This window comes from Neolamprologus brichardi, chromosome 6 (genome assembly GCF_056152115.1).
Source record: "Neolamprologus brichardi isolate AB-2024 chromosome 6, ASM5615211v1, whole genome shotgun sequence".
Lineage (NCBI taxonomy): Eukaryota > Metazoa > Chordata > Actinopteri > Cichliformes > Cichlidae > Neolamprologus > Neolamprologus brichardi.
Genome location: NC_142109.1, coordinates 24340034 through 24355751, shown reverse-complemented (window position 1 = coordinate 24355751; position 15718 = coordinate 24340034). Strand labels below are relative to the sequence as shown.

The 15718-nt window shown below is 39.1% G+C and overlaps 1 protein-coding gene across 1 annotated transcript in view; it reads right to left on the bottom strand.

Moving 5' to 3' along the window:
- Positions 1 to 263: 263 nt before the first annotated feature.
- LOC102779150 (cytoplasmic phosphatidylinositol transfer protein 1-like) overlaps positions 264 to 15718 on the bottom strand; it is a 79409-nt gene continuing 63954 nt past the window's right edge. The window contains exons 3-9 of the mRNA XM_087841889.1: positions 14913 to 15001; positions 12461 to 12468; positions 10974 to 11045; positions 6841 to 6936; positions 6210 to 6365; positions 5675 to 5738; positions 264 to 4035 (exon numbers count right to left, since the gene is read on the bottom strand). Of these exons, the coding sequence (XP_087698015.1) occupies positions 3680 to 4035; positions 5675 to 5738; positions 6210 to 6365; positions 6841 to 6936; positions 10974 to 11045; positions 12461 to 12468; positions 14913 to 15001 (841 nt within the window). The 3' untranslated portion in view covers positions 264 to 3679. The remainder of the gene's footprint in view (positions 4036 to 5674; positions 5739 to 6209; positions 6366 to 6840; positions 6937 to 10973; positions 11046 to 12460; positions 12469 to 14912; positions 15002 to 15718) is intronic.

The following is a 15718-nucleotide window of genomic DNA, read 5'->3' as shown; positions in this document are numbered from 1 at the left end:
AAGAAAGTGCTCAACTTTCAATTGTAATGTCAGTCAAATGCATTTGATTAACTGCTCATCAGCGAGTGTGAGCACCTAAATGAAGAGCAGAGGTTTTGGTAGTTTACCCATCTGGAGCATACAGGTGTGTGTTAACTGCCGCTACGCATCATGCACACCACACCAACATGTCAGGACAAACACTTCAGACAAAATGTCAAGCACGGTGGTGTAGAGATGATGATTTGGGCCTTAGAACTAAAAAAAGAATGAATAGATACACATTTGTAATAGCTAATAAAGTTTATTTCAGAAAAAAGTAAAACCGTAATTACAACAAAGAACCAAATTAACCTTGAACTGCAATAAAAATATAACAAATGCAATAATAGTATAAGTGGAAGAACTAAGAGCAACTTCCAGCAGCTAAACAAGAATGGCACTTCTGGGGCCTGTGTCACAAAGCACGATTAACAAAGAAAGTTTGATGAGTCAGAAACGTACACATGCTGCAGTACACTGAGCTGTGCTTTTACTCAGTGACAGATCCCAAATAACTCCATGACTCTGCTTTGTGACACAGGCCCCAAATATCAGGAGACAGCACGACAGCCTGGCCGAATGCAAACTGCATCAGGGAGAGGGGAGGAGGAGTGAAATGCTTGGTCCTCTTGACAAAAGAAATGGTGATAAACTCATTTTTAAAACCATTTTTCTCTGAACAATACCATCATCACTAAATCAAAGTACAGCAGGTTTACTACATAAAAGAAAACAGAAGAGCCAATCAACCCTTAATAAACATGGCGAGTAAACATCAAAGCAGCCACACCACTAAAAAGAAACGCTTTATTTTGTTGTACGACTTGGAAAATAATATCGCCCCGCAGGGTCATCAAAAGCAACCGGAGTCAAAAGTGCACCACTACGATGAGGAACTTTGATACTTAACTGAGAGAAGTAAACATAACCAAATTCAGTATGCTCAATAGATGACAGCTTCATTGATTAGACACATATCAAGCCTAGATCTAGAATAAAACAGACATTTGAATCCATGTCTGTGAAAATGCCATCCTAATCACACAAACACAAAAGAGTAACCTTCTTTGTCTGCTTTAAATCTGTTAAGCACATTCATGTCACATCAGTAATGAAACTTTGAACAGGTTCAATATAAGAAATCTACTATATTAATCATTAACAACAGTATTTACAATACCTAATGTGTTACTCTTTTAAACAGAGCAGAGCTTAATGTTACACAGTTGGATATTTTGCATTTTATTAATAGCCCATGGCAGATCGAACATGTCCCTGGATCTCTTTGTTCCTGACAAGAGAGATGGTCAATACCAGAGTTGTAAGTATGTATAAGCTTATACATAACAGATCAACAAAGGGCCAATAACCAGAATATAGCATTTGTATCCTCAGAAGGCAAAGACAAAAGCTACAGTTACAGATAAATGGCTACAGTTTTTTTTTTCCTGTTTTTTAACAAAAGCAAGTGAGAAACTGTACAAAATATTAACAATATTGTAGGAGAAGACCATCGAGGAACTTCTCTTTAACCTTCTCTCTCTGAAGTTAATATGCTGTATTATGGGACTTTGGTCCAACAAACCCAGCAAGACAGTAATGTAACACATTCCTTCATTGTCAAATAAGGTGTCAAAGACTGGAAAGTGCAAAATGCATTGCGCTGTAGGTTGGTAATCGCATAAGGAGGGGGGAAAAGAACAAATAATTTCTTTACTAAAACATAACAAGTTAGCCCTGTTACTTAAAAATCTGGTGGTGTCATTTGATATGATGGACTTGATCTGATTATGTTGTAATTCAGCTACTTTATGTGACGTTTTATCCCATTTTTATTCTTAAATGCAGCATTTGAGCCAGGAAAGAAGAATGCAACAGCATTTTGTGTGTCTGTTGCTTAAATATAAGAGTTTGGTTTACACACATGTAGGTAATTATATAGTTCTGCATGCAGAGGCACTGAGTTCAAAGAGTTTATAGGCCTACAGAGTATATTCTCTGGACATGCTTTCATTTCACTTCAAATTTGGATGTTATAGTTTACAAAATTACTACAGACTTCAAATGTAAGCATTCGTTATTCTTACGCGGTTCAATCACCAAATATATCAAATCATCCATTTACATTATATCCATCTACTTCATATAATATATGGTGTGAACAATCCATGCAGCATATATAAAAACCTGTCTTTGATTAATACCATTTTCTTTTTTCCTTCACAGGACAAATTGTCATCCTGGCGGTTTCGGATGATAATGGCTCACTACATATGACACTTCTGTTTTAAAACTGTTTTCTGCCAACACTGGTGAGACAAAAAAGTAAGCACTTCTGCAAATACTTTGCACCTAATGAGGCACATACTCAAGTCAGCTTGACGCACGTGCCCTTCTCCTCCAATCAAACACTGAGTTGCTGCTACCTGCACTATGCACAAAACAAAAAGAAAAACCTCCTCAAAAATGGCCTTGTTCCTGCATGTGACGTAAAAGTGACTCGCTGATTTGATCAAAAAGGATCACATTTATGTCACATGTGATGTCCAGCATTAGTTTCAGGCAACACTTGACTTGGTTGTAATGAAGTACTTTTGTTGTACTGACCTCTCAGTCAACTTCAGTAAGATATATGCAGTACCTTTCAACACTGCAACTGTCACGTTAAAACGACAAATGCAGTAAAAACAACTTATTCTGAACATGACTGCTAATATGCAAATGCTCCAAGGTTTCTGATGTGTAAACATTTCCAAGGGTTAGGCAGACTAGTATAGTACAATAGTTACTGTATTATGTCAGCGGAGGTACAAAATGCACGTGTTTGGCAATAACCAGGGAGAGAAACACACAGTACAATCCCTGCATTTGGAGTGCGTGCCAGATAGAGTTGGGGGAGACCTGAGGTGTATACTCTATGATTGTACTGCTCTTGCATCACTTATATTAATGGAGTTCGGAAAACAAAGGAATGGGCAGAGTCTGATCCAACGACTAGTTTGGACGGCTCAAGAAACGGGAGCATCTTTTATGAGGGTTCTTGGCTGTCTTTTCATTTCAATGTATGATTTTCTAACAAATTACATCTACTGTGCTACTCTAGTGCATGTCAATGATTACATTTCTAATTGAATACACGACAGCCATTTTACAAATTCATTCATTTGCACATGTTGTCAAAACTATTAAACACCAATGGCTCTGTGGTGTTAAGGCAACTAATCAAAGCTCGATAGTTCATAGCCAGCCTTTAATAACAATAACAACTAAGGAAACAATGGCAGGAATTTATTCAGATGAGTTAAAGAACTGCCAGTCAAAAAATTAAATAAAATCTGACAAGCTTTGCTTGGGAGGTTGTTAGATTAAATGTGGCTGGTTAGAGTCACAGGAAGAAGAAGCCTGCCACGTCACAGTGGCTTAGCCTACAGCTGCCCTGGATGGTATCAGTGACACTGATGAGGCTCCTAGAGTGATTGTTGTAGAGTGATTGTTGTTTGTTTTTTCAGGATTATGGCAATTCATTGGATATGGCTAAGGAACTTGACTGTCTTGGGCACTGGTGTTTGGAGGTTAGGCTAGTCTCATTTGGGCACATAAGACAACAGGTACTGGGAATAAGTAAAATAAGGGGTAGGGAAAGAGATTCCAAGTTCTTCTACTGGTCCTCCACTTCAGCAAGCTCAGAATTAGAGGGCGGTGTGGATGGTTGGAGGTGGTTTGAAGTGGGTAACGGGCTTACGGTTGAGTCCTGGGGGACGTCACTTGGAGCTGGGTCAGGAAGGGTCAGGGTTTCTGGGGCAGACTTTTTGCGGGGTCGGTCCTTGGGGACAGAGAGTGACTCAGGCGCGTCGGTGCACATGGGTGTGGAGGGGGCGCTGGCAGGGCCAGTGAGGGCACAGGAGGACAGGGGTGTCTCACTGATAGAGATCGACGGGGGAAACATCCCAATCTTCTGGTTCGTGGCCTCCTGGATGGCGCGCTCAAACTCTCTCACCTCATCCATCGTCATGTCTGGATCAGAAATGTTATTTTATTAAGACCAGTGACAGAAAGGTGGACACAACTTTTTAAGCCTTTGTATAAATGTAGAAACATTAAGCTGGAATGTGTTAACACAGCCACAGGCAAACCTAGAAAATGGTACATGGTCAGTAAAAGACTAAAAAAACAAAACAAACCACATATTTACAAAAAAACGTGGATAACATGAAATTTTTAGGAACCATTTTTTTTAGAATCATCATAACTGTTAGTTCAAATTAAATTTCGTTTTTTGGCTTTGTGTGTGAGTAGTTTGACTCAGAATAAGTAGATCCATGAGAACATGTAAAGTCAGCTGTGAACGCTTCAGAGGAAAGTCATCATCAGTTTAAATATAAGAAAAGTGGGCCAATGGAGTGAAAAAAACAATGAAAAAGACACATACGCTTGCTTTGTCATGGATCTCTATGTCATCCAGTGAAGATGCGTTTGTTGTGGAATGCTCTTGCTGTTCATCGCAAACTTTAATGTTGGTTTTCTCATGCATTTTTCTCTCGTAATCCCGCACATCATCCAAAGTCATATCTGGAAGAAGGGGGGGAGGGGTGGAACGGGGGTCGAAATGTTGGTAACTCTTCTACAACGCACTCCAATTGAGAGACAGGTGGGGGAGCGAGAGCGTTAGGTGGCAAAGGCAGGCTTTTTCTGAAGTTAAAGCTTTAGAGGTTAAGCTGCCAGCTTCCCAAGACCCAAAGAGTTTGTGGGATAAAACCAAACAAATCCGAGGCACACAAAGAGGAAAGGACTGATAAGGTCAAGGATGTTTCAAGACAAAGGAAAAGCATGGAGAGGCTGGATCATTGCAAGCATAAAAGAAGCACCTGCAAAACCGATTCCACAGGCAAAAAAAAAAAATCATTCCACAGTGAAAAGATTTTAGGACTATTAAAAAAGTGCAGGCTGCAATGGTTAGTGGTTATAGAGAAGGGGAACGTTTCAGGGCAAAGACAATGGGCTCATCTATGCGCCCTACAGTTAATGTGCTGCAGCCACTTATACGAGCAGACAGAGCTGCTTCTTGCACAACCACAAAATTGACAGAAACAGACAAAGGTAGCTTTCATGTTTCAGTAAGGACCACACTCATCACCAAGGACTAAATTACCACTTATTCCTTTACTTAACCACAACCAGTCAGTCAGATGCACTGCACACATTTTATTTTGCTGATACTTTGTTTCAGTTTTAGAAGACTGTTTCTACTCTTTACTTTTTTTTTTTTGGTACATATGAATGTCTCCATTATGAAACATGAAAGAATGTGGTTGAAATATATTTCTATTGTGCAGGTCTCAGTTGAAACAAACTTTGACCATGCTCAAAAAGCGTTTATTATTAGTGGGTTAGTTGTGAGAAGAGGTTCCATGCTGTAAGAGAATAAACAGGACTAGCAGTGGCCGGGTTAGCTGAAGGCCGAATGACTGTTCATGCACGGCAATGAATGAGGCAGGAAGTAAACTACAGTGATCGACAATGCAAAGTACAAGAACATGTCAAATGCAAACATTTGTTAAACTATGGACGTGCTACCACTGCATGTAGCACTGTGTACTATTACTTAGACAAGAAAACGAAATACTTTAATGACATAAGTTCAGCAGTGACCTACCTATCCACTCATCCACCCAGGCAAAAGCCTGCCTGTGTCCCAGCAGCAGCACATCCCGAACCACCTGTAAAAAAATACAAAGACGATCTGAAGTCCAGAAAAACTTTATAAACTAACACACAAATAATATAAATAGCCACGCCTTACAGTTTGTTAATATTCAACCCATTTACCAACCACAAGATGATGCTGTGATAACTTGCAAACATTCACGTATGTTTCAGTTGTAACTATGGAAATTTACTTCATCCAGTACTAGAATTTGAAACATGTATTTTATTAAGACTTGTATATCCATCTGAAGTTTTTTCAGCCGAATATACAAAGACACTAATAATAATACTTTTTTAAATTAATGCTTATTTTAGCAAACCATTTTCAAGAATGAATGACATTGGGAATAACAATGGGAGGTAGATTTCTTATGGCAAGTTTTTGTAATAAAAAGGAAAGCAGGACAGCATTAAACATACAGTAGAAGTACTACAAGTTTAAAACCAAAAGGTCTACACTGATCTCACGGCTGACGTCTCACCTTGTGTACAAACTGCTCAACTCGTGTCTGCAGACCCCACACCTCAAACTTTACTGAGACAAGTTTGTATGAGCACATGATGGGATCCTGCGTGTCCCTCCAGCCCTCCTGAAGAATCCCTCGTGACGTCTTCTCAGACTTGAAATATCTTAAGTCCTGCAATTGTAGAGTGATCACACATGTGACACTGTAACCCAAACTGGCACTGTGTCTGCAACAGACTTGGGAAATAATCAAAACTTTGAACTGAATGCCAGTAAATAACACCTTTTCACATTAACCCTTGTCCTTGAAAAATCTCAAGCTTTTATTAAACAGCTATGAAAAAAGATAGATGCCAGATAAAAATGTGTGAGATGGAAGAGTCATTTGAGGTAAGTGCAGCTCTGAAGTCCACATAATTTACACAACTGAACAGATAAAAATAAAATAAAATGTATTCCTATTTTCCATCTAGAAACAGAAGAACCTTTCCATTAGAAGTGATTTAATAGTACTGTACTGTGTCATCTAACTGACACCGTTTTTACTACTGTTTCCACCAGTGTGTTTACACCTCTCCAGGGGCGTTTACTCCTATTAGCTAACAGCCTTCAAACACACACACACACACACCCCTACACAAGCTCACCTCAGACTCTTTATAGTAGCGCTCCGGGATCTCATCGTAGGCGATGTCGATGAAGCAAACTTCCCTCTCCTGGTCCTTCAGCTCAGTGTCAAAGATCTGAAAACAGACGAGGTAGATTTGCCCTTCGTCACATAAATACATCTCAGAAATGTACTTACTGGTCAGTGCAAGAGTTGGAATACAATCTTAACACTGCTTGACTTGTACCTTGTCACTCTAAAAGCAGGGGTGGGCAACTCCAGGCCTCGACGGCCAGTGTCCTGCAGGTTTTAGATCTCACCCTGGGTCAACACACCTGAATCAAATGATTAGTTCATTACCAGGCCTCTGGGGAACTTCAGGACATGTTGAGGAGGTAATTTAGCCATTTAAATCAGCTGTGTTGGATCAAGGACACATCTAAAACCTGCAGGACGCCAGCCCTCGAGGCCTGGAGTTGCCCACCCCTGCTCTAAAGCCTCATCACTTGAACCACGTGTTATTGTCTAAATAACCAGTAGGGAGCGCTCTCTCCCATGTTTTGCAGCACTCCCAGTGCTGACTCCAATAACTGGATCAAATGTTGAGAAGTCATCGGCCCTCCTTCATTCTTTGTGTTGCTTTCTTATTGCTATCGCTCATTATTTCTCATGTTGAATAAATGGATGTTGCAGTTAGTTTTACAACTTCATAATACACTGCAATTTATGCATCTACATGTCGATTTATCAGTTCTTCTACAGTCAGAGCTTGTGAGCATCTTGCTGCAAAATTAAAATGTGTGAAACAAAATCAAAAGCTTGATAAATAATGAGTTGACCTCTAGAAATAGCCCTTTCTACTACAATAGCAACACTGTGATACATCACAAACTAGACACTGTGGCACTTAAATAATTCCAAGGTTACAATTACATTCTGAAACTGTTCTGATAATGACAGAGAGGGAAAGCGATAAAAGAAGTGACAGGAAATTGATTTGTGTCAACAGATGAGAAGAAGGAAAAATAGCTGCACTTTGTCACTCTGCAAAATATAAACAAACATCTGCAGTAATGAATGAGTGAAAAAAATTTATTTATTCATTTATTTATTTTTTTTGGGGGGGGGGGGTTCCCACTCAATGCTGAATATTTTTAAAGATACTGATGCAGCACCAGCACCTAAAACTCTTAAGAGACCATTTCAATATAAACATAAGCAAGGAAAATACTCAAAATGCTCTAATAAACTCTTAGCTGTGAGAAGATAAAATTTAATCTTTTTTTCTAGATACACTAACAAATGGTATTGAATGAAGACTTTTCACCTCTCCTCTGAGACCCTTCTTTAATTCTATAAGCTGATGAAGAGTCTCATGTATCAACTCGGACCTGGTCCTGAGAGTCATCAATGACTTGGATAAAAAAACAACTTCACAAACATAAAAAGAAGTCCAAATGAATTCAGCTCAAGGACTTAAGACTCCTGAGAACCTACAGACCTATTTTTATGGGATTGTTTTGATAATATTAATAATGATAATAGCACAAGCCTTATCCATCAAGTATAAGGCTGGATTTTCAATTCAAATCATTAAGATGTGATTGAAGCGCAGGCTCTCAAGTTTAATTCCCTGGATTTTACAAACACATTACATTAACTGTTTGGGAAGTACGACCTTTTTAAATGTATAGTCTCCCATTTTCAGTGGATAAAAAATAATTAGCATAATTACTGAATGTATATTTAGTACAGAAAGAGGGGGTAAGAGATGACAACAAACAGTAAATATATCACTGCCCAAGAATTAAGTGTATCCCAAAGCCATAGCTCTACTTATGGCCTTACACTTTGTCATTCTGTCCAATGGCGAAGACGCTGCTTCTTTCTGCTTAACATTAACCAGCAGTATTCTATTTTTCATGAGACTTTATGAGACATGAGCATGTTTCATTTGTTATAAGATGTGGTGTAACTTGGGCAATCCCAAAGTCTACATTCCTTAAGCTCAGCCCTGATTCAATCATATCTGTATCTTTTTTTTTTTTTTTTTTTGCATGATCTTATTATGGTTACAGTTTCCCTGTGTGAATACACTTCTCATGCATTTTCTTTTACCACACCCTCAATTGAACGAGTGCATTCTGTCCAGGCACATCTACTCATTTCCTGTCCTTCTAACTTTCAAGATTTCTTGCTTTTCCTTTTTTGTTTCCATTCATGCTTCCTCCATATTCATGCAGTTGGCCTTCCTCTCTTTCACTATGTTTTACAGCTTAGTTTATAAACAACAAGCTGAGTGGACAAATGCAAGTTATGTCGTAAGATTGGACTAGGGCAGAGGTGGGCAACTCCAGGCCTCGACGGCCAGTGTCCTGCAGGTTTTAGATCTCACCCTGGGTCAACACACCTGAATCAAATGATTCGTTTATTACCAGACCTCTGGAGAACTGCAAGACATGTTGAGGAAGTAATTTAGCCATTTAAATCAGCTGTGTTGGATCAAGGACCCATCTAAAACCTGCAGGACACTGGCCCTCGAGGCCTGGAGTTCCCCCACCCCTGGACTAGGGGTGGGGGAAAGTTTGTTGAAGTCTTAAAAAAACACACACACACACACACACACACACACACACACACACACACACACACACACACACACACACACACAAAAAAAAAGAACAAAGCAGCTGCATTCTTATCATTTCACAGCATCCTTTATAGAAACACACATAACTCAGACTGGTTACTGTTTGTCATAAAAAATGCAAAGCCTCGTTTTTACTTTCCTTCAAGACGTTATACAAAGTAGCAAAGCTGTTTTATTCCATTACTAAATCTAAGTGCTAAATCTGTGTGTGTGTCTGTGTGTGTCTGTGTGTGTGTGTCCACAGGCATTTCAAATTGAAACCAGATATTTATCCGACACAACTGTGATTTCTCTTAGTTTTTATCCACAAAGTGCACTTGCTGAAGGCGATTTCTGCTCTTTAAATTTCATTTAAAAACTCTTTGGTCTATCGCTTTGTCTTGTCAGATGAAGCAAGCATCCGTCTAACGTTTCATGCATGTTCAATGAGCACTGACAGTCTGGTCATTTCCGTCTTCCTGCTTTAAGGGTACAAGTGTGGTTTGTCTAAGACACAAACAAAGCACTTGAAGCACTAGGAACCATCATCTATACATCGCAAAATCCACACATCATTTTAAAACTCGAGTGATCTTAACCTGCTTACCAGTAACCACAATACATTTAAAAATGTAGCACACCACTCCACGATTTCTTTTTTCTAATGCCCGAGCACTGGCAGCCTTTCATTTGATGACTAATACCCATATAAATGGGAATACAGAGAGTTAGCAATTCCAACAACCCAAATGAAATTAGGTGTCCAACACAAGTGGAGCCGTTTTTTGGCAGACTCTTAAGGCTCATGCATTGTTGGCATTATTACATGATGGGATTGCACATAAAGAGTCTTTGCTGCCAGATCTGCCTGGATAATTTTACTCATATAGCCTTTGTAGAGATCTTGTTTTTTTTTACCATATGTACATTATGTGCTATTTTATCTTAGACAGGGTTATCTTGCTTTACATATTTCTCTATGAGAAAGAGAGCAAACAGTCAGCAGTGTTACATTAAGCTGAAAGATTTGCGTGGGAGTGAGAGCCTGCCTGATTAACTGACTGGGCATATGGGCTGACATTAGCAGTATGGGTGTTCGCTGGGAAACCACAAACAGTGCATTTCACGATAAAGATAAAACTAAAAGTTTCATTTTCTACTATGTTCCACTGCGCTGCTTATGGGTCACCAAAGTGCATATGCTACAGGTTTTATATCAGAACAGAAAGCCCAGAACTAACGGAACACAAGGCCATTACTAATAACACATCATAAGGTCAAATCAATATAACTTGTATAGCCCAAACTCACAAGTTTGCCTCAAAAACACTTTAAAATCTCTGCAGCATGGAAAACTATTTGCCTTTACACCATCTGGAGGAGGAACACAGGAGGCGTCCATCTGCTTGCAGAGACATTCATGCAACAGACTGCAGATGTACAGAGCAGTCATACTATACTGTGTTCCACTCAGCATGTGACTAAAAGGAAACACCCAAACCACAGTTCAAAGCTCCTATCACACCTGCACACCGTGTACTTACATTGTCATTGCATCCTTTGTTGTCCTCATATTTTGTCTCTATGTGGATGGAAAACTTGGGCAGGAACGAGCACTGTGGATTAAGAAAGAAAAAAGATGCTTAACCACTTGTCAAGACAAATTCATCAACTAATGTCCTTAACAGAAGCGGTGTTGCTTTTATTATTCTTCTGCATTCCAAAGCTGAGCAAAAATAGAAGCAGCGAGCTTATGAAGTCTGTTCTTCATGAGGCTAACATATTCATACGTGCCTCGCTGTAACACCTCTCAAAGTGCTTTTATGAGCACCGTGTCTGAGTTGGGAAGGTTTTTTTCTCCATTTGTATGTTTATCACTGTATAGTTTCAAATGAGCTGTAACAGTGCAGTACTTAAATCTCCTTGTCAAAAGTGACAAAAACCAAGACAATTTTGCTAGCCTGCTTAAAAACTCATTTTTCATGGGTGTATTTGCACTGACTCATACATAAGCACAGTACGCTCCCACACATGCACATAGACAATATCGAGCATTCCTTCGCTGTCACAACATTGTCCTCTTTCCCCGTTTATCCCCACACCCAAAAGTGTCGTGACTCACGCTACTGACATTTCTCCCTCTGCTTAACAGAAGCCCTATAGCTAAGCCTAATCACATTCATATGTTTTAAATGACGTATCAACGTTAATCATGGGTCACAGAGGCCGTTCTGATTATTGGAGAAAACTTAGTGTGTGTGTGTTTGTGTGTGTGGTTGCTATGTAAGTTGTTTTGATCATTGCAGAGACTAACAAACCCTTCCAACAGAACGCAGCTGCCACCACTGTACTGTGGCTACGCTGCATACAGCAGAAGACTGCATAATAAGTAATCGGAAAATTCTTTAATATGTAAATTTTGGCATTTTTCTACCATTTGACATGTTACAAGCAGTCAGATGTTTGAAATGAAAGACAAGCAGACACAATTTAGAGCAGGGGTGTCAAAGTCATTTTACACTGTGGGCCGCATACAGCTCACTTTGATCTCGAGTGGACCAGACTGCACGAGTAAAACTATGTAATAAATTGCTAAAGCTACTAAAAAAAAGTGCTGAAATTTTTGTTAACTCCGGGAAAATGATTCCCCCTGTGAACTCACTGTAAAATACAAACAAACAAACAATCAAATTATTGCCATTGTTTATGTATTACTTATTTACTTTGGTCTAGTATGAATTTCAGTGGCAGGGAGAGGTCTAAATCAATAGGAAAAGGGAAAAATCTATGCAATTCTTCACAATTTCCAAAGCTCAAAGGGCCAGAGTTGAGTCTCTGCTGGGCCTATTATTAAGTACATAATACTTAATAATCAATTTTTCTATGTGCTATTAATTAAAAGAAATGGGGAAAAAAGATCTTTGTTTGAAATCTACCGGTGAGGTAAACATAAATGTTTGCCCCTTCTATGATATTCAATTAGCTCCTAATATTTCCACAATAATATTCCACAATGATTGAGGATACTTACAGTGTATTCTTCAGAACAATGCATGAGGTGACATCGGGTCAAAGCCATGGGAGAACACAAAAGAAAGCAAGTTAGTTACACAACATTAAAGAATATAAGTGAAGGCTACAACATATAAAAAATGTCTGTCAAATATCTGAAAACCCAAATCATCCCTCCTCACTAGAGTGTGTGTTTTCATTCCCTTTAATGATTAAAGGGAATTTGATCTTGTAACACCTCCTCTAATTTGACTCAACACGGGAAACCTCACCCGGCCCGGACACGGAAAGGATTGACAGATTGATAGCTTTACAAGATGATGAGGACAGATTAAAGTTTAATCTGTCCTCATCATCTTGTAACACCTCTTTTTAATGATCAGAATCATTAAAGCATCACAGAAATGTTCTGTTCTGGCCACTGTGCCTCTGATCTTTGGACTCCTGATTACTGCTTGCTCGTAATATTGGTAATATTGTCTTATTCCACCGCTGTGCTCAATGCGCATAAAAAGCACTGGCGGCTGTAAGCATGTAACTATATGCAGATTTAAACGTGGTCACGCGTGAATGAGTGACATGTTCATACTTTTTTACATAGTTTTGTGTTTTGCTACCAAACTGAAACACTGGCAACCAGAAAGCTGCAACGCTGTCACTGATGTAACATCCCATTCTGGTTGACCTTGAATGTTGCGTGGAGGCATTAAGGGCACTCAGGAACTTACAATGTCTGCAGTTTGCTTTTTGACTGAAGATGCTGTCCCATGTAAATGCCATCACCTTTTATAGAGTTTAAGATTGCACTTTATTGATCAACACTGAAAATCCTCCCTCATCTTTCATCTATGGCAGTCATCGACCTTTAACACTGAATTAGCATTTCGCTCAAGTTGCTATAAAAGCTCTTATTTCCAAAGTCACTGCATCCAGCTCATGACCACTGTGCCCAAATCTGCTATAAGCCTTTAATGTGGTGAAACCTCCAAATGTCCTTCAGAGATTACACATGGAGCTGCTGGAATCTGGCCATAAATTATGACTTAGGTTGCATAATAACTTTGATGGCTCTCACCACTTATTCGCTTTTTCTTACAGTGCTGTGCAAAAGTCTTGATCCACCTCATTTCTTTATATATTGTAAGGAAAATGGGAAATAGGTACAGATACCAGAGTTCAAAGAGAGAATCCACACAGCCACACATGTATGGGATTAGGTTACGTAGGTATTCTAAATTGGCAATGAGTGTGAATGATTGCCCTGCGATAGAGCCACAGTGTGCCCCACCTCTCACCATATGGCAGCTGGGATATGCCAGCACCTGACAAATGGAAGCTAAAAAGAGAGTTTCTACAATTCTAATTAGCTTTAAATTCGATATTTGGTATAACCACAGCACAGCCTGAACTCTCTTAGGTAGGTTTTCTTGTAATTTTTTTAAGTAGCCTTCAAAAAAAGTCCTCCTGGCTTCTTGACAGCCATTCAAATCTCTCCTTTGGATGTTTCTGCCTTTAGTTCTGTTTTCTGTTAAGCTGATCCCACACTGCTTCAGTAATGTTGAGGTCCAGGCTAATTTCTTTGCCTCAAACTCCAAGTTTTCAGGGGACTTTTTATGAATCTGTAACAAACCACTAACCTGCGATTTTAATGAAAGTCTCCTGGCTGCAGATTTTAACTGGCACTGCTGCCTCAGACTGTGTTACATCTACAGGGGTTCATATAATCTTTCACAACTAATTAACAGATCAAGTCATCCAAATCTCGAATACTCAGAAAAATTGCTGCTTTAAACTTATACGCTGCATGAACATTTCTTTATTGGTCTTTCTGGAAATTGTATCAGTCGGAATGGAAAAAGAAGGCTTTTAAACATGCTGCTCCCTTTTTCTGGAATAATCCGCAGACGGACCTGAAACTGTTAGAGCTGGTTATGATGGATAAGTTTGAGTCCAATAAAAATTTGAGGCAAGAAATTATTTAAATAATGTGTTAATGCAAATGATTTGGATGTTTGTGTTCACCTGCACTGAATGTCGGTTGTATTTGTTTCTTTACTTGTGTTACTTTTGCTGTAATTTCAGCTTTCTTTGGGCTCTCAGTGACTTTTACCTACATTAAAAAAAAGGATATATGCTTTTGCACAATCTATTAAAACTGTCCATTAAAGATTCACAATCTTGGACCAGATTTTATCTCCAAGCTTCGTAAACATTTATATCTTCTTTTCACACTCCTCCAGTTCACTTAAAACATGCAGCCAAGTGTTTATAGTAGCTGGCGAGTCCTGAGAAGCTGACCTTTAAAAAAATATTGTGCTTACAATCTGACTGTAGTTCTAGGCTTTAAAAACAGAGTATTAAGAAGGCAAAAGTAGGCCTCCTTCAGTTACAACAGCTAACTCAATTCTTGATATAGCATGAGCTGTGAACAGCATGACATCCCAAGAAATACTTTTAGACGGTTTACTTACCGGTTATGGTGTAAGGGTAGTAGTTCCATGCCTTCTCTGTTACATAGAAGATTTTAGGAACCACTGCTCGAGCCCAGCTTGGTAATTTACTGCAGAGAGGCATTGAGAGAGACAAAGACAGATGTGGAGCGTGACTGTGAGCTTGTGTTAGTGAAGGAGGGAAGGAGGTTGAAAGATTGAAACTGCTTCCTTTGGCACAGCAATCATTAAAAACTTGTTTTACGCGTGAAAGGAAAATGGACTCGCAGAATAAAACAGTTGAATAAAAGAGTGCTTCTGTAAAGCTTTGATTGAGGGGAGTACAAATGGCAGCTTAGGATTTTCAGCCACTCTAATGTAAAAATGGAACCAAAAGACCAACAAAAGAACATACGGACAAAAAAAATGTTATAACAATTTATTCTGCTGATATAAATGTGGTCTATAAAGGAGCGCTCTCTTTTTTTATATATATATATACACACAGTTAAACACATTCATTCCAAGGATGGGTGAAGCAGTTGGGCTTTAAGGACCTAAAGGGACCAAAAGACACATTAATGGCAGCAATGAGGAAGGAACAAGTGGTGCCTTCCCTTCTTCTCGTGAGCTGTGCAGCAACATAATTGATAATAATTTTATTTCATGACATTTCAACAATTCAAATCCTCGACACTGACGGATAACTTATTCCGACTTGAAACATCTCACAGCTTTGTTTCACTAATGCATTAATCTGAGTTAATAAAGCTTCTTCTGGCTTTTCCCCCTTTTCACAAGGAATCAGCAGGAAGCTTAAGTTATGTCAAGGTAGTGTTATACTTATC